At 39.0% G+C, this 24,372-nt stretch overlaps 1 protein-coding gene across 1 annotated transcript in view; it reads right to left on the bottom strand.

Moving 5' to 3' along the window:
* fbxl13 (F-box and leucine-rich repeat protein 13) overlaps positions 1–24,372 on the bottom strand; it is a 145,650-nt gene that overhangs the window by 104,073 nt on the left and 17,205 nt on the right. The window contains exons 4-10 of the mRNA XM_078419710.1: positions 24,252–24,345; positions 22,916–22,983; positions 19,875–20,029; positions 12,921–13,030; positions 11,330–11,434; positions 8,480–8,575; positions 3,278–3,413 (exon numbers count right to left, since the gene is read on the bottom strand). Coding sequence (XP_078275836.1) covers positions 3,278–3,413; positions 8,480–8,575; positions 11,330–11,434; positions 12,921–13,030; positions 19,875–20,029; positions 22,916–22,983; positions 24,252–24,345 — 764 coding nt within the window. The remainder of the gene's footprint in view (positions 1–3,277; positions 3,414–8,479; positions 8,576–11,329; positions 11,435–12,920; positions 13,031–19,874; positions 20,030–22,915; positions 22,984–24,251; positions 24,346–24,372) is intronic.

Here is a 24,372-nt window from a genome sequence, read left to right as displayed (position 1 = left end):
TGTATGACAATCAAATCTCCACAATGAAAAAAAAGCAATAAAATTCTACCATAATTAAATAGACCAAAAGAAGACTACAATTCTTATTTGGGTGCTTTGAATAGTGGTTATTGGCAAGTGATGGTACTCTCTTGCCAATACCATCACTTGAAGAAATCAAGGAAGCAATCAAAACCTTGAAAAACAACAAGGCAGCTGGACTCGACGGAATGCCAGCCAAGGTCTAAAAAAATTGGAGGTAACCTGCTCCATTACCAACTGCATCGACTTCTCATCAAGATCTGGATAAATGAAGACGTACCAGGAGACTTTAGAGACAAAAGGAAAGGCGATCGATCTGACTGCGGAAACTATCGTTGAATTTCCCTGTTAGCAACAGCATGCAAGGTCCTCTCCCGCATCATGAACAACCGACTCAAGCCTTTAGCCGGAAACACAAGCCGGTTTTAGACCATCACGTGGAACAGCCGACATGATCTTCACAATGCGTCAACTACAAGAAAAGTGTCGTGAGCAACTTCAACCTTTGTACATGGCATTCATCGACCTCACAAAGGCCTTTGCCTCGGTATCAAGGGAACTCTTGTCCTATCCACTTATGGATGTCCTGAAAAGTACATTTGAATCCTGAGACTCCTCCATGATGACAGCAACAGCAAGTGTGAGCCGTTTCAAGTCAGATCAGGAGTGAAACCGGGATGCGTGATTACCCCAACACTGTTCATCATCTTCATTGTGACAACCATCCACATCATCAAGGACGACCTACCCCCAGGAATCGAAATCGTCTACAGAACAGATGGCAGACTTTTCAATCTTGCCCGTCTCAAGTCCCTAAGACATCTACGAGCTCCCTCATCGAGTTCCAATACGCAGACGACAACTGTGTTGCAGCTCTCTCAGAAAATCATCTGCAACAGATCCTGACTGCCTGCAACAGTGCATAGACAAAACTTGGACTCCAAGACTCAGGTTATCTACCAATTGTCGCCAACTGAGACAAATCGGAAAGAACCGTCAATTCAACTTGGTGAAACAACCCTGGAAAATGTGGATCACTTTCCGTACCTTGGAAGTCACCTCTCCTCCAATGTCGACCTTGATGACGAGATCCAACATTGTCTTAAGTGTGCTGGAACAGCTTTTGGACGTCTTCGAACGAGAGTCTTTCAAAATCGTGACATCCGAACAGACACCAAAATGTTAGTGTACAAAGCAGTGGTGATTCCAACACTCCTGTATGCATCATAAACTTGGACAACATACCGACGCCATCTGAAAAGACTTGAAAAATTCCATCAACGATGTCTTCGAAGCAGTTTAAATATCAGCTGGGAAGGCAGAAGAACCAATGTCAGCGTGCTGAACGAAGCAAAAACATCAAGCTTCGAAGCCTTCATCATCAAGAACTAACTAAGATGGAGCGGTCATGTTGTTCGGATGGAAGACGAGCGTCTAGCAAAGCAAATCTTCTACTCCCAGCTTAAAGAAGGCAAACATAAGAGGCGGACAAAGGAAGAGATTCAAAGATGCCTTAAACGCCAGCATGAAGAAATGTGAAATCGACATCGACAATTGGGAAAACCAATGCCAAGGACAGGAAACTCTGGCTAACCATCTTCCAAAAGGGAACAGCGACCTTCAGAGCCAACAGATGCACAGAATTAGAAGAAAAGAGAAGTAAACGGAAAGAGAGGCAGCAACAACCAAAGCCCAATCTGACATCTGGAATTACCAGCCCTGAATGCCGAAGAACTTTCAAAGCCAGGATTGGACTCATAAACCACCTGAGAGTTCATAAAAACAATGGAACATAGACCATCATCCTCGACCTCGAGGGATAGCCACGACGATTGGCAAATAGTGCTGCACAAAACAAAAAGATACTACAATGTGCGCAGTGGGCATCATCACATGATACATTTCTCAGCATTTGCATCCACTATGTTTGAGGAGAAGATCGTCCAACAAACTGACCATACTGCAATCCAATTGCTTAGGCTTTCCAGCAGTTTAATATTTATTCCATCTATGCAACATGCATAGCAACGCCCAAACCCATGACTGCCATACTATTTCTAAAGCATCAATTATTCAGATATCATTTGGCTAACCCCAGATATAGTGGCACATTTGTTGTTACTGAACTGATGGATAGGGACTAATAATCGGGAAACATTAGTTGGCTTCTCACCATGGCAAATGAAAATTTAAATGAAGTAATTAAATACATTGAGATTTTTTTTAAAATAGTGTCAGTAATGGTAAACATGACACAACTGGATTATTGTGACATTCCATCCGACTGACCAATATGTTTTAGGAAAATATTTTTTTCTGTCCGTCCTTACCCAGACTGATTATGAGTATGTTTCCAGACCCATAGCCATATGGTTGATTTTTAAAAGTCCTCCTTTCAAAGACTGTCACTTTGGCTGATGATGTTCACATTCCATACCCAAATTGCACATTATATAACAATCATAAAATTATTGGAAAATTACAGAAATGAGCAGGAAGTCAGCTGTGTCTCTTGAAGAATTACATGATCTAGTTTCACAATGTTGATTTGTGACCCTGAACTTCTGGTAAATTCCGGTATTTTTTTACATTTCAGATTTGCAGATACTGCTGAATCTGCATCTCACAGCTCCACATATTATTCTGTTTTATATTTTTCTCTCTCTAATTGCCTTCATTGATCTAGTAACTAGAAAGCACCAAAGGTTTTGTGTCACATAGGCATCCTTAGTCTCCTTTCTATCAGAGATATTCCCCATGTTCTCTTCACCATTTTTCTCTACAACTATGAATGAAGCTGTTTTTTTTTCATGTCTCTAGTTCTGATTAGGGTTCATTGGCTTAAAATGTCAACTTTCTTCCCCTCTCCACAGACGTTGCCTGACCGAAGTATTTTCAGCATTTTCTGTTTTTGTTTCGAGATTTCAGAGATTTGTAAGTTTTTAGTTGAACACATTTTAACATCATGGAAGAGATTTTTCAATACAGCAAGTCCTTCAATCATGTGTATTTACATTTACCCTTTAAAACTGACATTATTGAAACAGATTATTTGATCTGCATTACATTTCTTACTATGTGGTTTTGCCATAAACATATTGGTTGGTTGTTGCATTTTCTATATTACATGATGCAGAGTGCTTTGGAGGATTTGAAAGATGCTACAACAATGCAAGGCTTTCTTTAAGCAGAATATACTACTTCATGTATAAACAAAAATATATATGCAAAGATGAAAACTGTTAAATATACTCACTAATTCCTTTGAAGGTGGCCCGACCAATGTTGTTGCATTCCCGGAGACTCAAATGAATGACACTAGAACGGTAGCTCCGCAAAATATTTGCTACATCATCGTCTTTAATCTGTTTTTTTACTGGATAAAAGTTAATCTGGAATGTAAGGTTTCAAAATGAAGGCACAATATCATGTTTTATAGCTATACAAATAATCAAAATTTTACATTAAAAACTATCAGTAGAATCTTTTATGCCAAATTATACCAAAGGAATTCAAAATGATTTGCTTCATTTTTTTAAAATTCTTTGCCCTAGAAATTGAAATGTTCCATAATATGCATGTCATATGGTCATTGTTCAGCGCCCACCATTACAAACCAGAGCCCCCGAAGTTTTAGTGAATTAGCAAGGCATACCATTTCTCTTTTGGGGGAGTCATGATGATCAGAGTCAGAGGGGATAGATTAACTGAGTTGGGGCAAGAGTGAAGAAGGTTCAGATCAGGATCAGAGACATTGGGAGTTTAACAATCAGGTTTGGGATCTGTGGGTGTGGAGTCAATGATCAGGATTAGAGCCATAGTTGGTAGTTAGAATCAAGCTGCTACCAGACCTCTTGAGGAAAATTGCTCAAAAATATAGAACATAGAACAGTGCAGCACAGGAACAGGCACTTCAGACCATGTATGTGCTGACCATTATGCTAAACTAACTAACATCCCTGAACATGGTCTGTATTCTTCAATTCCATGCTTGTCTTAAATGCCTTTTAAAAATTGCTATCAAATCTGCTTTACCACCAGTAAGCCTAACATCTTTGTTAGGAAAGTTACTGACAACGATTCTGATGGGTAAGAATTACATGAATTTGGATGGACAAGGGTTGATTAGGAATAGTCAGCATGGTTTTATAACTAGGAAATCATGTCTCACAAAGTTGATTGAGTTTTTTGAAGAAGTAACCAAGGAGGTTGATGAGGGCAGTGCTAGTTGTCTACATGGACTTTGGCATGGCCTTTAATAAGGTTGCGCATGGAAGGCTACTCCGGAAAATTGGATGGCATGGGATCCAGGGACAGCTCGCTAAATGGATACAGAAATGGCTTCATGGTAGGAAGAAGTGGATGGCATCGGAAGGTTGTTTTTTTGGACTGGAGGTCAGATCGGTGCTGGGCCTAATGCTATTTGTCAATTGTATCAACAATTTGGATAAGAATGTTCAAGACAAGTAAGTTTGAAGATGACATTGAAATAAATGGTATCGTAGACAGCAAAGTTGGTTGTCAAGAATCAAAGCGGAATCTTGATGAGCTGGACAAGTGGGCCAATGAAAAGCTAGTACTCTCTAATTTAAGAAACATCCTGGTGAACCTCTGTTACACACTCTCAAAAACCTCATATCCTGAAGTGGCGACCAGACTGCACATAATATTCCAAATGTGGTCTGATTAAAGTTTTATACAGCTGCAACATTACTTCTTGACTGTTATTTTTAGTGCCCTGACCAACGAGGTCATGCATGGCATAAGTACACCTTCTTTACCACCCTTCTTCAATCTGAACAAGGGTCTCGACCCGAAAAGTCACCCATTCCCTCTCTCCTAGATGCTGCCTGACCTGCTGAGTTACTCCCAGCATTTTGTGATACCTTCGATTTGTACCAGCATCTGCAGTTATTTTCCTACACTTCTTTACCACCCTACACGCTTGTGTTGCCACTTTCAGGGAGCTTTGGTCTAGAACTCCTAGATACCTCTGCATATCAATGCACCTAAGGATACTGCTATTTATTGTATGCTTTCCATTTGCATATGACCTTCCAAAAGGCACCACTTCATACTTGTCCGGATTAAACACTATTTGCCATTTCTCTGCCTAAATTTCAAAGTAATCTATGTCGTGCTTTATCCTTTTATTACATTCCTCACTATGCACAACTCCATCAATTTTTATGTTATCTGCAAACTTACTAGTCAGACGAACTGACATTTTCATCTCTATTATTTATATATATTAAAGCAATAGAGGTCCCAGTATTGATCCCTGTAGAACACCACTGACCACAAATTTCTGGTCAAAGAAACACCCCTCTTCAAAGAAACATCGCTATCTTCTAGCTTCTTTGACCAAGCCAACTTCTTATACAATTTACCAATTAACCATGGATTGCCTGTGTCTGACTCTGCTGGACCAGCTTACCATGAGGGACTTTGTCAAATGGAGTTCCAGAAAACAGTTCGAACTAATAAGGCTGGTGAAATTTGAGATTAGTTGGAGCAGGTTTTCATGGGATGAAGGAGAGGATACAAAGATTAAGACGTAACTGTTACATGGCCTGGTAGCCCTCCAGTCCTAATAAAAAGTTGAAAGCTACCATCTTTTAAATCTGAAGTAATAGCTCTATTGCTACTATAAATAACTAGCGACTCCCAAAAGTAATATCACTGAAACAAATTTATTTTTTGTAGTAGCTTTAAGGATGATTTACATCTTTACATTCAGGTTTCAGGAGTTTAAAACTTTCTGAGGTGTGAAAATATAAAACAGATTACCAAGTAGCCACAAACCAAAAATCAATGCAATTGCTAATTCATATTACACATTTCATACTATTACACAAAGTCAAAACTACTCTCCTTGATTTTCTTTTACCCTATGGAATTTTATAGACAATAGGTGCAGGAGTAGACCATTCGGCCCTTCGAGCCAGCACTCGAGCCAGTTTTGGTGGAAGTCTGGCATTAACTGACAAGTTGAAAATATCTTCTAAGTATTTTATTAAGTGCAAGTTCCAACTGAATCTGAGATGTAGCGCATTGCAAAGGCTTCAGGATATAGGATGTCGGGGCTACTGGAGCTCCAGGAGTCATGCAATTGTAAACTCATAGGATCCAAATGACCTGACCCTCTAATGCTCCCCAAAGAGGTCCTGATTTTTGCTGCCCATGTAATACTGCTAATGAGGAAAGGTTTGCACCTTCCTGCTATTTAGAAAAGTTTTTGATAATTTCATTGAAACATAAAAGATACTTTGCAGTTTCAATGTTGCATTTGGTGGTGATTTATAAAAGAATTACATTCCTGAAAACTGTATTGCTAAGTAAAAATAGGAAACCAAAAGTAATTTTGCATTTGTTTCAATGTAAAATAAATGTGTTTATTGTGTTTCACAGGTCACCACAGGAGTCTGAAATAACAAAATATATATAATTTTATTAACAACTAAATGCCATATTATAATAAAGGCACATAATGTACTTATTAGGATATTCATCAAGTTAAAGATAGAAAATCCTAAAGAACATTTTCAGGATTGATGCAGAGAGGATGTTTCCTTCTGTGGGAGAATCCAGAATTAGGAGACACTATCTCAAAAAAAAGGTGTCCATTTAATGTTTTTCTCTCACAAGGTCTTTGGCACTTCTTTTGAAGAAAATAAGTGGTGAAAGCAGTCTTTGAATATTTTTAAGGCATTCATGGATGAGCAAAGAGTTGAAAGGCTATAGGGGATTGTGGGAATTGTGGTTACAATGAGATCAGTCATTGTCTTATTTTTAAGCTTGAGGAGTTGAGTGATTTACTCCATCCACTAATTCAGATGTTCAAGTCTTTGCATGTACGTCATGAAAGACACTATAAAAGAAGTGCCTTCCTTTCGTAGCTTTTCCTCTAAGTCGCTGTATAATGCAGGATGGTTGAAAAGCCTGATAATATAATAAAGTTTGATATAATTTCCTCTGATCACCATATTAGAACATAGACAGTACAGCATAGGGCCAGGCTCTCCGGTTCACAAAGTCTATGCTAATCTTGATGCCAAGAACACCTCTTATCTGCCTGAAAATAATCCATATTCCTCCATTCCCTGCATATCCACGTTCCTATCCAAAAGTCTCCACGTTGTATGAAGGGAATGGAGGAATATTATAAAAATGAATTAGACGCACACTGTTTTATGTAAAGGTCATCTACAAATTTATGTAAAGAGATTATTTTCAAAAGCAGGCTGTTTCACTCACGTAATGTTTGAAATTATTATATATTGTTATATTATGCAAATAGTACCAATCTTATCAGTTAACATAATTTTTACAAGTTTCTGAATGATTTTTTCTATTCCACAAGAATGTTATTTTGGAGCTGATTAGGAAAATATCTCAGGTTTGATCTAATGCAGGTTTGATCGGAAAAATAAGCACTCAACCAAAAACGATGACATTAAAATGAATGGATAAAATTATCTCAGAGGTAGATATGTTGTGTCTTAAAATAATCAGGTTTATCTGTTTTCTGTGCCCTTGGCATCACCTGTGTTAATGCCCTTTTTCCAAAGATATTCTTTCTTTGTGTCTAGAACATAATTTGCTTGTTGAACTGAACTAAAAATGAACATCTCTTGTTTATCTTCCCACTTTTTAACCAGTGGTCCTTTATATATATGATCTAACCTGCAAATTACAAGTTGTATCACTTCTAAAACAAATATTCTAACTGACATATCAGGAGCCTTCTTAAGATAGAACAATTGTTCCAGGAAAATAATACAGTTTAAGTGCCAGTTTCTAATTTAGATTGCCGCTATTATATCAATGCTGAATGGAGAAGTTATATTTGGTCCTGCCAACATAACAATGTGCATTGTTCATTAACTTCCTTGAGTCTAATCTGCCATTCTGTTAGCTGGTCTGAACCTCAAAATGCTTTACCCAATAACCTAAAGATTGAGTGGAGATTTGATAGAAGCATATAAAATGATGAGAGGCATAGATAGGGTAGGTAGTGAGAACTTTTTTCTCCAGGATGATGGAAATGTCCAACATTGGAGGGTATAGCTGTAAGGTGAGAGGGGGAAAGTTTAATCGAGATGTGGGCAAGTTTTTTTTTAATAGAGTGGTGGGGGCCTGGAGTGGTTGTGGAGGCAGATACTGTAGTGGTGTTTCAGAAGCTTTTAGATAGGCACATGGAAGTGCAGGGGATAGCAGGCAGATGAGATCACTTTAGTTTGGCATCATGTTCAGCACAAACATTATGGGTTGAAGGGCCCATTTTTGTGCTGTACTAACTTTACTTATGAAAAATTCATCAGTCTCAAGGCAGTAACCTAAAACTGCCCAAACATCTAAAGTACAAGAACATTCTCATATATGTAACAGAATGCTTTATAAATATAAGTTTATTCTCATTTCAGTAATCATATCAGTTCTTGATCACTAAACAAACCTTGCTCCAGAGGGAACTTGTCTGTGTAATCACCTTCCAGGACTGACAAACTTGTGCACATCTTACGAGCTCCCTAACACCAAGATAACCAAAAATCTAAGAGGTAAAAATAATATTTAGAAAGTTGTTATTTACCCATAACTTCGGCACAATTTTCTGTTCATTGCATTTGACATTTTATCATATTTTCCATAAATTATTTCAATATTGCTAAACTTCAGGTATGACTTGTCAGCGAATTGTAGATGGAGTTGATAATGGGAAGGCTGGATTGCATGATGTTCTGGGCAGCATCCATAACTCTCTGCAATTTCTTGCAGTCTTTGGCAGAGTAGGTTGTTATGTATCCTGATAAGATGCTTTCTACAGTGCAAATGTAGAAATTGGGGACATGCCAAATTTCCTTAGTTTTCTGAGGAAGTTGATGTGTTGATCAGGACAAAATGTTACTTACATACTACCCATTTCTCACATGAAATAGTAGATATGGAGAAACAGCTCTCTATTTTTAGATGAACCAACCAAAAGCATTTATTTCAGTGCCTCTCTTTTCCATTTTCTTCCATTGGAAATGGCACTGCTCCCTTATTTCTCATATGCAGAGATAACATATTTGTTAATGCATAAGTCTCATGGTCATCAGATTTTCCTCTATATCACATTATCAGCCATCAAAGAAAAAGCATCATTGGCCTTAAGCTTAAAACATATATGCTTTTACTTTCACTCTGAGAATGAATCATGTAGTTCATAAGCTACAATTACCTGGTTTCTACCTTCCATTGAGGCAAATGGAAGGATATTTTATTCCCCAGCAATATAAGCAAGAAGGCACAAAGAAAATTGTATTTATGTCCATCAGAATTTTACAATGTAGATCGAATGATAGTTTCCATTTGAAATTCCTAATGATATCAAAACTAATTTTGAATTTCCAAAATATGTCAAATATTTTGACAGTAAAAGCTTCTATGTTAAGAGAAAAAGAGTAGCAAACTCAAATGTGGGTCCCTTGAAGGCAGACATGGGTGAAATTATTATGGGTAACAAAGAAATGGCAGAAGAGTTGAACAGGTACTTCAGATCTGTCTTCACTAAGGAAGACACAAACAATCTCCCAGATGTACTAGAGGACAGAAGATCTAGGGGGATAGAGGAACTGAAAGAAATTTGCATTAGGCGAGAAATAGTATTGGGTAGACTGATGGGACTGAAGGTTGATAAATCCCCAGGGCCTGATGGTCTGCATCCCAGGGTACTCAGGAAGATGGCTCTAGAAATAGTGGACGCATTGGTGATCATTTTCCAATATTCTATAGATTCAGGATCAGTTCCTGTGGATTGGAGGATAGCTAATGTTATCCCACTTTTAAAGAAAGAAACAAGAGAGAAAACGGGGAATTACAGACCAGTTAGACTGACATCGGTGGTGGGGAAGATGCTGGAGTCAATTATTAAAGAGGTAATAACGGTGCATTTGGATAGCAGTAAAAAGATAAGTCCAAGTCAGCATGGATTTATGAAAGGGAAATCATGCTTGACTAATCTTCTGGAATTTTTTGAGGATGTGACAAGTAAAATGGATGAAGGGGAGCCAGTGGATGTAGTGTATCTAGACTTTCAGAAAGCCTTTGATAAGGTCCCACACGGGAGATTGGTGAGCAAAATTAGAGCACATGGTATTGGGGGTAGGGTGTTGACATGGATAGACCATTGGTTGGCAGACAGGAAGCAAAGAGTAGGAGTAAACGAGTCCTTTTCAGAATGGCAGGCAGTGGCAAGTGGAGTGCTGCAAGGCTCGGTGTTGGGGCCGCAACTGTTTACCATATATATTAATGATTTGGATGAAGGAATTAGAAGTAACACGAGCAGGTTTGCAGATGACACAAAGCTGGGTGGCCTTGTGAACTGCGAAGAGGATGTTAGGAGGTTGCAGGGCGACCTGGACAGGTTGAGTGAGTGGGCAGATGAATGGCAGATGCAGTATAATGTAGATAAATGTGAGGTTATCCACTTTGGCAGCAAAAACAAGGTAGCAGAGTATTATCTCAATGGTGTCAGGTTAGGTAAGGGGGAAGTGCAGTGAGACCTGGGTGTCCTTGTACACCAGTCATTGAAAGTTGCCGCGCAGGTACAGCAGGCAGTGAAGAAAGCTAATGGCATGTTGACCTTCATAACAAGAGGATTTCAGTATAGGAGTAAAGAGGTTCTTCTGCAGTTGTATAGGGCCCTGGTAAGACCACATCTGGAGTATTGTGTACAGTTTTGGTCTCCTAATTTGAGGAAGGACATCCTTGTAATTGAGGCAATGCAGCGTAGGTTCACGAGATTGATCCCTGGGATGGCGTGGCTGTCATATGAGGAAAGATTGAAAAGATTAGGCTTGTATTCACTGGAGTTTAGAAGGATGAGAGGGGATCTTATAGAGACATATAAAATTATATTAAAAGGACTGGACAAGCTAGATGCAGGAAAAATGTTCCCAATGTTGGGGGAGTCCAGAACCAGGGGCCACAGTCTTAGAATAAAGGGGAGGCCATTTAAAACTGAGGTGAGAAGGAACTTTTTCACCCAAAGAGTTGTGAATTTGTGGAATTCTCTGCCACAGAGGGCAGTGGAGGCCAAATCACTGGATGAATTAGATAGAGCTCTGGGGGCTCGTGGAATCAAGGGATATGAGGAGAAGGTTACTGATTGTGGATGATCAGCCATGATCACAATGAATGGCGATGCTGGCTCGAAGGTCCAAATTGCCTCCTCCTGCACCTATTTCCTATGTTTCTATGTTTTCCTAACCATTTTTACAGAACATACTGGATTTAATATAAACAAAAGAGAAACATATACAACCTTCAGTGATATTGCTAAAGGAAAGTTGGAAAGGTGATCTTTCTCATCTTTCGGCGCTACTAATGAAATGTCACTCTCGTCTTCCAATTCCCCTCGCTCCAGTCGCTATAAACAGAAACGATTTTCTAAAATTAATATTTAGGCAGTTAGAGTTGCTTTGAAAGAAATAGTGAAATGCCGTCCTTAACCATTGCATTCCTTCTGTTACAATGCTGTGGATGTGGAAACCCAGCAATGAAGAAGGAATGACAATATACGCCTAGTCCTCCTTATTCATGAGAGCTCTTACACATTACAAAAAAATATATTGATATCACCAAGGCTGTTGACAACGATACAGGCTGGAATGACATATAGAGTCATAGAGTAATACAGCGTGGAAACAGGCCCTTCGGCCCAACTTGCCCACATCACCCAACATGTCCCAGCTACACTAGTCCCACCTGCCTGCGTTTAGCCTAAATCCCTCCAAACCTGTCCTATTCATGTACCTGTCTAACTGTTTCTTAAACATTGGAATAGTCCATGCCTCAACTACCTCCTCTGGTAGTTTGTTCCATACACCCACCACCCTTTGCGTGAAAAAGTTACCACTCAGATTCCTGTTAAATCTTTTCCCCTTCATCTTAAACCTATGTCCTCTGGTCCTTAATTCACCTATTCTGGGCAAAAGACTGCGTCTACCTGATCTATTCCTCTCATGATTTTATACACCTCTATAATAGGTCCAAGGAATAAGACTCCAGCCTACTCAACCTCTCCCTATAGCTCAGACCCTCTAGTCCTGGCAATGTCCTCCTTAATCTTCTCTGTACCCTCCCAGCTTGACAACATCTTTCCTGTAACATGGTGCCCAGAACTAAACACGATACACTGGACTCTGCTCCAGCTGCTCGTTTGGCTCTCAATCTGACCCTAATATTGCCCTCAGGTCTGCAAGACCCAAGATCTCCCGGACCATCAAGAGAGCAAAGTCGGCCTACGGGCAGAAAATCCATGGCCACTTCTGCGACACCAGGAACAGCAAACATATGTAGCAGGGTATCCAGTCCATCACAGACTATAAAGACGTGCAGGTTTGTAGGTTAATTGACTGGGTAAAATGTAAAAATTGTCCCTGGTGTGTGTAGGATAGTGTTAATAGTATTAATAGTGTTAATGTGCTGGGATCACTGGGCGGCGCGGACTTGGTGGGCCGAAAGGGCCTGTTTCCGCGCTGTAGAATCTAAATCTAAAAATCGAAATCTAAAAAATAAAGGAGCATCACATCCAACAGCAATGCCTTCCTTCCGGACAAGCTAAATGATCTTTATGCGCGCTTTGAGGCACTTAACACCATGCCTGGGAGGAAGTCCACCCCTACCCCCGAAGAGCAGATAATAATCCTCGATTCAGACAACATGTGGAGAGCCCTAACCAGGGTCGACCCACAGAAAGCCCCACGACCAGACAACATACCTGGTTGTGTGCTCAAAGAATGTGCTAACCAGCAGGCGGATGTTCTCACAGACATTTTCAACATGTCCCTGAGCCAATGTACCGTCCCCACATGCTTCAAAGCCATGACTTGAACCCTCAATAGTATTATTACCTCAAAGTACTCTCGGGTATTTTTTGCCTCTTTTATCGCATTAAACCACTCATTTAAAATGAGCTTGGCCAGACGTTGATCGTTGACCTTGCGTATATGTTCCATTGCCACTAGAAAATAATGAGAATAAACGAGGCTGAATATGTGTTGACTGCATATTTTAATGCAAGATAAAAGATTTGATTCAAAACAAACAAAAGTAAAGTTTCTGGTAGTCCAAAAGTTAAAACAACCATCACAGAAGAAGGTTAGTATTTGGGCTTAACAGACATTTGGAGATTATTAATACAAGGATGGATAATGGTCAATGAAGTTCTCGAAGAATGTTAAGAGAGTATAAACAAGGATACTGATAATGACTCAATTATAGAGTGAATCTCAAAGATTGATTGATCACAGGATTCGGAATAAGGAAGTTTTGAGAAGCCATTGGTACCAATTTAAACCCTGTGAAATAAGCATAACTGTGGCCTAAAACCAGCAATACCCCAATGTAACAATCTCTCAGTGTCACTTGGCAGTAGCCATAAATTGTGAACCACTAAGACGCAAGATGTCATAAGTTAAATAAATTGGGAAATTATGAGATGGCTGTAGTGGGATAAGGAACAAGAGTACATTCTGTGACATTGCCAATAACATGTGGACCTTATTGGCAGACACAGGAGCTATCCCTTACTCTGGTAATATGAGATCATTGGAGCATAGCTTAAGTCAGAAAAATATCTGAGTGCTGAGAGCTAGTCAGTAGTCCCATGGAGAGAGCAAGGTCCTCATTTAAACTATCAGAAACTATTAGTTTAACATTCCTTTGTATTTTACTGGGTTTGTACCAATAACTAGGATACTATATGACTGGTGAAGTGGAAGCCAATAGTACCAAAAGAAATGAAGATGAAGAAAATTGATCAGACCTGCACTGAACTATAAATCTGGTACGATCACATTGGAGGAAAACAGAAGGAACAGAGGGAGACAGGTTCTGGAAATAGGATTTAACTCCTTACAGCATGAAAACTTGGGACCAACACATGTAATAAGAGAACCTAACCCTGGGATTTAGAGAATGCTGCGTACCACAAGTCCAAGACTGATCAAATTTGCGTCCTGACAAGTAATATTACGGTGAACGCTAGTGAGTGCTTGTACTTTATATTTCCATTAAGAATTTGAATAAAGATAAGCACACCTTTCATCTGATGCTGGCTCACATAGAAACATAGAAAATAGGTGCAGGAGTAGGCTATTCAGCCCTTCGAGCCAGCACCACCTTCAATATGATCATGGCTGATCATCCAAAATCAGTACTGTTCTGCCTTTTCCTCCATATCCCTTGATTCCCTCAGCCCGAAAAGCTAAATCTAACTCTCTCTTGAAAAAATCCAGTGAATTAGCCTCCACTGCCCTCTGTGGCAGAGAATTCCACCGATTCACAACTCTCTGGGTGAAAAGATTTTTCCTCATCTCTGTCTTAAATGGCCTACCCCTTATTTGTCAACTGTGACCCCTGGTTCCGGAATCCCCCAACATCGGGAACATTTTTCCTGTCCAAGCATGGACCAATCCTCCAAGAATTTTATATGTTTCTATAAGATCCCCTCTCATCCATCAAAATTTCAGCTAATACACGAGTTACTCCAGCATTTTGTGAAATAAATACCTTCGATTTGTACCAGCATCTGCAGTTATTTTCCTACACTACCCATTCTTACATCATACGTCAGTCCCGCCATCCCGGAAATTAACCTGGTGTACCTATGCTGCACTCCCTCAAGAACAATAATGTCCTTCCTCAAATTAGGAGACCAAAATTGCACACAATACTCCAGGTGCAGTCTCACCAGTACAGCTGCAGTAGGACCTCCTTGCTCCTAAACTCAAATCCTCTCGCAATGAAGGCCACCATGCCATTGGCTTTCTTCATTGCCTGCTAGACCTGAATGCTTACTTTCAGTGACTGATGTACAAGTACATCCAGATCTCGTTGCACCTCCCCTTCTCCTAATCTGACACCATTCAGATAATAATCTGCCTTCCTGTTCTAGCCTCATATTTATCCACATTATACTGGATCTGCCATGCTTCTGCCGATGCACCCAATCTATCCAGCAATCTATCCAGCACCCTGCAGCATCATAGCATGCTCCTCGCAGCTCACACTGCCACCCAGCTTTGTGTCATCTGCAAAATTAAAGATGTTACATTTAATTCCCTTGTCTAAATCATTAATATATATTGTAAACAACTGGGGTCCCAGCACCGAGCCTTGCGGTACCCCACTAGTCACTGCCTGCCATTCTGAAAAGAAAACCTCACGAGGTTTATGACATCACATCCCAACATTTGGCCACATGCACATACACCGTGAAAAACAGAAAGAAAGAAAGAAAAAAAGAAATATGGCTCTTCTAATGTATGTGGCACTGTAGAATATTTATTGACCCAACCATCTAGTTTACTTAGCATTGTCAAGGAAAAGAGGAGCTATAATTGCATAATGTTAGTACAATGCAAGCAAGTATAGGTTTGGAAGTCAATCCTACTAAATTCAGAAATTAATGTCCTCATTTTGAAAGGTACCTACCAAATAGTTCATGCAAAAATCTCTACTTGAGGTGCAGGAGAAAAAGTACAAAGGAAGGATTTGACCTTTATCTTCCATTGTCCTTCAGAGATACTTAGTAGACTCTTGACAGAGAGTCAACAAAATTTCATTTTAACTACGATACTGGTGTCAAAAGGTGAATTCCTCTTTAGCTATCATAGAATAATATTATTAGAATCTAGCATTTTCTGGATGTAACATTTATAAAGTCTTGAAATATTTCAGGCTGTTTAGAATGATTCATGATTTATCAGATTTGATTTTGATGCATTAAACAGCTGTTTCGTTTTGAAATAATTTCAATTATTGTTAACAAGTATCATCTCATAGTTCCTTCTGCTTGAATAAATTGAACTCTCCAATTCCTCTGCACCTTAAAATATTGAATTACATAAACTTCTGCAGCAAAATTCCAATATGTAATTAAACTGTTATTTTCAAATCTTAAACTCAAGAGTACAACTCCAGGTGTTAATTTTGGTCAGACACGTGTAATTAGTGGAGCAAAAATTGTTACCTAACTAAAATTGAGATGGGGTAAATCAAACCAATGGTAGAATAATACTTCTGGACATCTTTTAAGCAGATCGAGGGTGAATAAGTAATGAGAAAAGGAAAAAAGGAAAAAATAAAACTACATTGCAGTCAGAAGTATGATGGAGACAGTAAATAACCACTGCCAACTCTGCCTTAATTAAAATAGTACCTCATAGTTCAAGAGATCACAAGATTCAGTAAAACTCCAATAATCCATTGTTCAGCTGTTGGGAAACCATGCAGGTCTGGCATTCGGCCCACTACTACTCTGAAACTTATTGGGCCAACTGGAAAAACTATGATAGCATTTTACTGGGTAATATGTTAAAAATTGAATTAGAAATCTGTTTGAGTATTAATTAGATTTATCACCAATAGTCTGGAAGTTCTGTCAGTTCTAAATTACCAAAGTCCAGAGCATGCTGGATTCATGTTTTTACAGTCATTATGAATTAGGATAGCTATTCTATTCATCTTAATTTATTGGTGATACATTAAAAATCACCTTATCTTAAATTATTTGAAGGTTTACACTTTCATTAGTTCATCAACTAATAGTTGATCATTCCTCCTGGAAAGGAGTGTTCCCTTAAATCAGTCTTAAACATTTCCTTCACAATGTGAAGTCCAACTGTTTAATCAAAATTAATGGCTTGATTTATCATGTCATCTTTTTCACCTCAACTTTTTTGTTTATGATGACATTTCAAATGGCAAACTGAATCATGGATTATACCTACATGTTGAGATGCCTTGTGACTCCTTCTGCTACCTATAGGGTTGAATCTCTAATCTCTGTCCAGAATTAGATAAAGTACTCAAGATGCAAACTACCAGACCTACACAGGTTTATCAGAACTTCCTGCTGCTTCTTTACCATGATTTGGTTGTATCCGCCATTGATTCAAAATATTGATTGGACATGTTTAGCAACAAATCCATTACAACTTAGGTCTCTACCACCTTCAGTCAGAGAGTTGTAAATCTGTAGAATTCTCTGCCTCAGAAGGCAGTGGAGGCCAATTCTCTGGATGCTTTCAAGAGAGAGCTAGATAGAGCTCTTAAAGATAGCGGAGTCAGGAGGTATGGGGAGAAGGCAGGAACGGGGTACTGATTGAGAATGATCAGCCATGATCACATTGAATGGTGGTGCTGGCTTGAAGGGCCGAATGGCCTACTCCTGCACCTATTGTCTATTGTCTATTGTCTATTAGCTATTAATCATTAACCTCCAGTTCACCAAGATTGAATGTTATCTGCTACTTTCACAAATTTATTCTGTAATATCTGAGTTACTTACTCAATTTGTTTCTTGCCCCTCTAGATTTGTTAAAATCAATTGTTATGGTACTTGGTATTGCACTTCTGAATCCAGGGAACATCAATGGTTCAATAATCAACAATGATCAATAGACACCTATTCAGAATTTTCCCATTTCCAACTCAATAAATATGGTAATTGGCATTGCATTTCTCAATCTGGGGAATCCCACAGGTTCTAATAGTGACTAGCAGACACCCAGTCAGAGTTCCCCATTTCTAATATAACTCTTTTGATGAGTGCTTCTTGGTCTCTAACCTTTAACATATTCCATTACCAGAATTTACCCGAAAACCCATAATTTACTTTGACTGAAAAAGGTAACTTCCAATAATAACTGATCAATTGCAATTTTTATTTCTGTGAAATCTTAGCTTTTAATATAAAACTTTATTGATGACTTTTTATATACTGCCTTTTGTGACCTTTCATCATTTCCTTAGTATTACTCACTTCAAAGAAGTCGGTCAGAGAGATCTTCCAGGTCTAACTCCATGATGACATTTCAATACTACTTTATTATTTCACGGATCAAGTTTATTCACAGTATCATAGCACTATACAGAAAGTAAACAAGTCTTTTGATCCACCTTGTCCACATCAACCAAGTTGACATTCAGGGTTGGTCTCACTGGGGATTTGGCTCATTGTCCTCCAAACACATATTTCTGTCTAAATGTCTTTTGAAATTTGTTATTGGATCCTTTCTATATCTTCCTCAGGCAGTTCATTTCACATATAGATTATGCTCTGATTTTAAAAATGACCCCTGATATCGCTCTTAAATCTCTCCCCTCTCACCTTACGCCTATGCTTTTTAGCTATAAAACCCTACACTGGGAAAAAGACTCCGAGCGTTCACCCATGCCCCTCGTGATTTTGTATACTTCAATTGGTCACCCGTTAGTCTCCAAAGCTATAAAAGGAAAGGGTCTAGCCCATTCAACCTCTCTCCTATAACTCAAAAACACAAGACCATGTAATATCTTGGTGAATCTTCTTTGCACCTTTTCCAATCTAATGACATCCTTCCAAATGCTGAGCAACCAGAACTGCACATAGTACCCCAACTGATGTCTTAGCAACAGCTTGTACATCTGCATGAGGATGTCCTGACTTTTGTGCTCAGCACCCTTCCCAACAATGCCAAGTGTGCCAAATACCTTCTTCACCACCCTTTCCACAGGCAAATTTACTAACAATGTTAACTACCTTGTCACCCAAGTGTTAGATGTAAATAACAAACAATAGTGGACCCAGTACCGATCCCTGCAACAGTCCACTGGACACAGGCCTCTGAACAGCAAAACATATAAGATTTGAGAGACACCATTTCCAATAGACAATAGACAATAGGTGCAGGAGTAGGCCATTTGGCCCTTCGAGCCAGCACCACCATTCAATGTGATCATGGCTGATCATTCACAATCAGTACCCCATCCCTCCCCATACCCCCTGACTCCGATATCATTAAGAGCTCTATCTAGCTCTCTCTTGAAAGCATCCAGAGAATTGGCCTCCACTGCCTTCTGAAATGTGCAGGCAGACTATCCCTATTCCGTCCATGCCTGTTCAAATAAACAACAGTAAATCCTGTCCCTCAGAATCCCCTCCAACAACTTTCCCACCACTGACATCAAGGTCTGTGAATTCCAGACTTATCCCTGCTGCCCTTCTTAAATAACAGTATAATATTAGCCACCTTCCAGTCTTCTAAAACTTCATCTTTAGTTAAAGATGATGCAAATATTTCTGCAAGGACCTCCACAATTTCCTTGTGACCTTCCCACATGACACAATGATGCAATTGGTCAGGCTCTGAAGAGCTATTCACTTAAAAACTACCAATACCGCCTCTTTGATAATCCATATATAATCTAAGATATCTCAATTCCAATGCCTCAATTCCTTAGCTTCCATGATCTTCTCTTCTTCCTCTGAGTCAGTACTGATTTGTTTGAATGATTCTTCTTCTTTATTAAATCCTCCAAATAAATGCCAGTGGCTTTTGTCATCAACACATCATCATCAGTTTGTCATTTTTTTAAAGATTATCTGTGGTATGTACTAAATGTTGTCTGCAGTTTCAGGCTTGGAAGCTCTGTTTTGATGAATTTCCTTTTTTTCTTTTTCTGGAATATATTTGGGTTGTGTACATTCACTAGTATTTCAATATTTCCTACAAGTAACATAGCTTTACTTTACAATTTTTTATTTCATTGTTTTCATTCTCTCATATTCACCAGAATATTGGAAGGCACATGCAGTTGGTGTTGGACTGTGAAGAAAAGTAGAATTACAACTAGAAAAAAGTATTTATGATTTTCCTGATCTTACATTGCAGCTCCTTAAACTAAATACTTAATTTGCATCAAAAATACTTATCAATTAAGGGCTTACTTAGAAAGTAGAACAAACTACACAGGAAACTTTTAGCAAAAATACGATATATTAATTTCAATTCTGTCGTATAAAGTACAATTCAACTCACGGAATTGTTGTTGTCTTTTTATCTGCATCCACTTCATCCATGTATAAAAACCCCTTTTTAATTTATGCTGTAAATAATGATTTTCAGCCTTGATGATATCTTGTGACAGTTCAAACTGCTCTTTTTTTTTGTTTCGAATATATTTCATCCATTCACTGAAATAAAAGAGGTGGTAATTTTTTTTTAATCGAATTGTTCTTATATAGCAACAAATAATAGGACACCGGGAGCAGTATACTTTTCAATTAATATTATGCAGATTCAGTTGCTTTGCTTTAAAACAGCAGTTCTTTTTTTTCAACCAAGCCCCATCAAAAAATCCCACTGGTTTTGATTTAGGTTCAGGTTTATTATTGTCACGTGTCCTGAGGTACAGTGAAGAGCTTTGTTTTTCATGTTATACAAACAGATCAGATATACTATACATAAATAAAATCAAGTCCAACTCAGGTGCAATAGATAGAGCTAAGGGGAAGGTACAGAGTGCAGAATATAGTTCTCAGCATGCAGTGCATCAGTTCTATCAACCACTCAGCATTAAAAATCTTAGCCCTCAGATAAAGTTTAAAACTCTTTCATTGAAAACTATGCTTTTCTGTTTATGATACCAATACCATAGGGGTAAGTCTTTGCCAATCTACCTTAACCATGCCAATCATACTATTATATATTTCATCTGGTCATTCCTCTGCTTCCTTCACTGCAGGGAAAATAAGACCAGTTTAACTAATCTCTCACCTGAATCACATCTTGGTGAATATCCTCTGCACTCTTGCCAGCACAATCATGTCCTTCTTATAATATGATAACCTGAACAATGCTCCATGTGTAGCCTAACCATTCTTTGTAAAGCAATACTGTGGCAGATGGGAAAAATGGTGCTTGATATAGATGTTAATGTAAGTAAGTTCAGTAGAGAGGACAGGCAGGGGCAAGTCCGGGAGTGAGGATGGTCTCGTAGATAAAACGAAACTTGATTTAAAACAAGAAACCTGACAGGTAAGTCCGATGAACTCAGGATGTGGATTGGTACATAGGATATTATAGACTTCAGTCTGAAGAAGGGTCTCGTCACCTATTCCTTTTCTGCAGAGTTGTTGTCTGACCCACTGAATTACTCCAGCTTTTGGTATTTATCTTTGGTTTAAACCAGCATCTGCAGTTCCTTCCCACACACAACCTACAAACCTGTACATCTTTGGAGATATCTCTAAGAATAATAGGATTGTAATGATAGGTGATTGTAACTTCCCTCATATTGAGTGGGAATCCCACACTGCAATGGGCTTCTTAAAGTTTTTAGAAATTAAAAAATATATATTGAGAACCCAAGAGAGGATGCAACGTCAGACCTCAAACTAGAGAACAAGGCAAGGCAGGTAACAGAAGTTTCAGTCAGGAACACTTTGTTTTCAGTGATCATATTTCTAATTGTTTTTAAATAGTTACTAGACCAAGTCCCCCAGTACTAGACCCGTTGGACCCAAACCTCTCCTGCATTGGTGCAGCACCCTCTCCTCTCCCCACCCCCCTCCCCCTCCCTTCTCCCCTTCCCCCCTCCTCCCCCTCCCTTCCCCTTCCCCTTCCCCCCTCCTCCCCCTCCCTTCCCCTTTCACCCCTCCCTCCCCCTCTCCCTCCCCTCCCCCTCCCTCCCCTTCCACCCCTCCCCCACTCCCCTTCCCTCCCCTCCCCACCTCCTCCTTCCCTCCCACCTTCCCCTCACCCCTCCCCCTCCCTCCCCTCTCCCCCCTCCCCTCCTCACCTCCCCCCTTCCCCTCCATTACTTCAACCCCCCCTTATCCTCCCTCCCCCCTCCCTCCATCCCTCCCCCCACCCTCCTGAGAAGATAGATTTAAACTTTAAAATGTGAATAACTTCAAGAATAACTTTCAATGAAACTTCTTCCATTAGCACCAAAGGGACGACGGTGAGTAAGGTGGGCCTAAAATAGTCGCGCTATTGTGTACCGTTTTGGCTGTAGTTCAGGAACAAACAAACAAACAAGAGTTTTAGTACAGTAGATGGAAAAAGATAGGATTGGTCCACAAGATAAATTCCTAAATTGGGGTAATGCTAATTTTCATGATATTGGTCATGAGTTTAAAAATGATGATTGGAAGATCAGGTGAAGAGATGTCTGGCTCGTGGGAAGCTTTTAAAGGTGAGATTGGCTGTGTTCAGAAGCAGCATGTTTCTGTTAGAGTAAAGGGTAAAGTTGGATGATTTAGGGAACCATGAATGATGAGTCATCTACAAATTAATTACATTGTCATCCAAATCATTAATGTAGATAAAAAATACAGTGGACCCGGCACCAACCACTGCAGTGGACCACTGGTCACAAGCCTCCAATCAGAAAAGTAATGCTCTGTAACCACCCTTCAGCTCTTTCCACCATCAAATTTGAATCCATTTGGCTAATTCACCTGGGCTTCCCTGTGACCCTACCTTCCAGACTATCAAACGTCTTGCTAAAGTTCATATGGACAATGTTCACTTCTTGCCCTCATCAATTTTGCTTGGTAACTTCTTCAAAAAACATCATCATATTTGCACACACAAGGGCTTGCTATCTCTAATCAGTCCTTGCCCACCCAAAGGCTGATAGATCTTGTCCCTCAGAATCCCCTCCAACAATGTTCCCACCAGTGATGTCAGGCTCACCAGCCTATTGTTTTCTGGCTTGTCCTTGCTGCCTTTCTTAAATAACTGCCTTTCTTAATAACTACCCTCCCGTCTTCCGATATTTCATCTTTAGCTACAGATGATGCATATATATTAGCAAGGGCTTCCGCAATTTCTTCCCTAGCTTCCCATAAGGTCTGCAGATACACACCAAGTGACACTTAAAACAGAGGATCATATCCATAATATCAAACGTATATATGCCGTACAGTAAATTCATCTTTATTCTCTTTATTGACAAAATGTAAAATTTTGTGATTACAATTTGCTTAAAAATATAAAAAAATATAAAAAAATAAAAGTCAAGCTTGATTATTTATTTATGTTTACAAAATAGCTCTGAAAAATGTACTCACGAAAAGTACTTCTTCAATAAAAAGTTTAAATGGAACTGATATGCTTTCTTATACATTTCTGGAGGAAGCTGCAAAAAGTGTACAAGAGGTGAATAATTAATATTTTGCTTCTGGTCTAAACATTAGTAAAAATAAGACCAATAGGTTGAAAATCATCATTGGTTATTGTAGTATAATGGCCAGTTTTGTCTTGTACTTCGCTTCTAAAATTCCAGCCTGCTAACTTCATGTAGCAATAGAGGAATGCTCATAACAAATTGCTCACATAAAACAAGAACCATTTTAACTCTTGCATCTCATTCGCATAACATTAGCCCAAACTTGATCGAAGTGACATGAAGATGGTTTTAGTTAGCAACTGGAAACAATCATCTCCTCGATCAATTTCTGAAAAAGGGGGTCATACACTGAATATAAAAGTATACATTCCACAATGATTTTACTTGAAATTTTGAAGATCAGAAAGTTATCTGCTCTGTGAGGTGACAGGGAAAATCCAAGCAAGGAAAGGCCCAAGGATTCCTTGTGTGTTTTAGAGTGCCGTTCCTGTTCTTTTTGGGCCACACAATTTTTTTAAAATTAAAATGTATTTCTCTTGCTTTTTTGAGATAACTTTCCACAGTCAAATGGGATATTACAGCCTTAGGGTAAAATAAAGTTGCGATCCCCACTATCATACAATAGATTTAGCATGTCAATAAGGTCCTCAATAGCTTGAGACAAGGGCTTTGGATGTGCTTGAAACATGCTTATTAAAATAAATCGGGCCTGGGATTAATGGGAAGCAAGGGAATTTCAAATTGCTATGACATTAACTCTCCCTCTCCCATCTCTGATTTCAATCTTATTTGGTGTGTGTATAAAACAATTCTGGAAAAGCTACATAAGATACAGTATTAACAACACACCATACTGTGCTTTAAATTAGAATACAATACAGTAAACTCTTGGACCATGGTGGAGGGGGGAGGGAAGGAATGAGTAAAAGCCTAATGCAATCAACCAAAGAAAGAGAGGCAAAAAATATAAATGCAGCAGCACAAAGAGTAGGAGGACAGGGAGGAGGCTAAAGATGGAATGAAAAGGATTGGCAAGAATGCAACATAATGTATGTTTAATTAATACATATAAATGATCACGCAAAAATAGAATTGTAACCGGCGAGTTCCATCGTTCTAAAAATTTCACTGATGAAATATTGAAATGCAATGACCTATAACTTAATTTCTGATAAACTCAAAGCTAGATTTAGAGTAAATTAGAAATACTCATTTGACATTTACCCTGCCATCGGCTTTATCTAATTTTAGGAAATAAAAACATGAAATCTGCTTACCACCAAACCTGCTTCCAGATCAAAGAGATAGCTTAAATAACTGCCTATCATTTTTGTCATACTTTGCCGGAATTCATCTGTGATAAACATGTCCCTGCATGAGGAAGGAGTAAAGTATTGG

The sequence above is a fragment of the Rhinoraja longicauda genome, chromosome 23 (assembly GCF_053455715.1).
Source record: "Rhinoraja longicauda isolate Sanriku21f chromosome 23, sRhiLon1.1, whole genome shotgun sequence".
NCBI lineage: Eukaryota > Metazoa > Chordata > Chondrichthyes > Rajiformes > Arhynchobatidae > Rhinoraja > Rhinoraja longicauda.
This window is presented reverse-complemented; position numbering and strand designations above follow the sequence as displayed.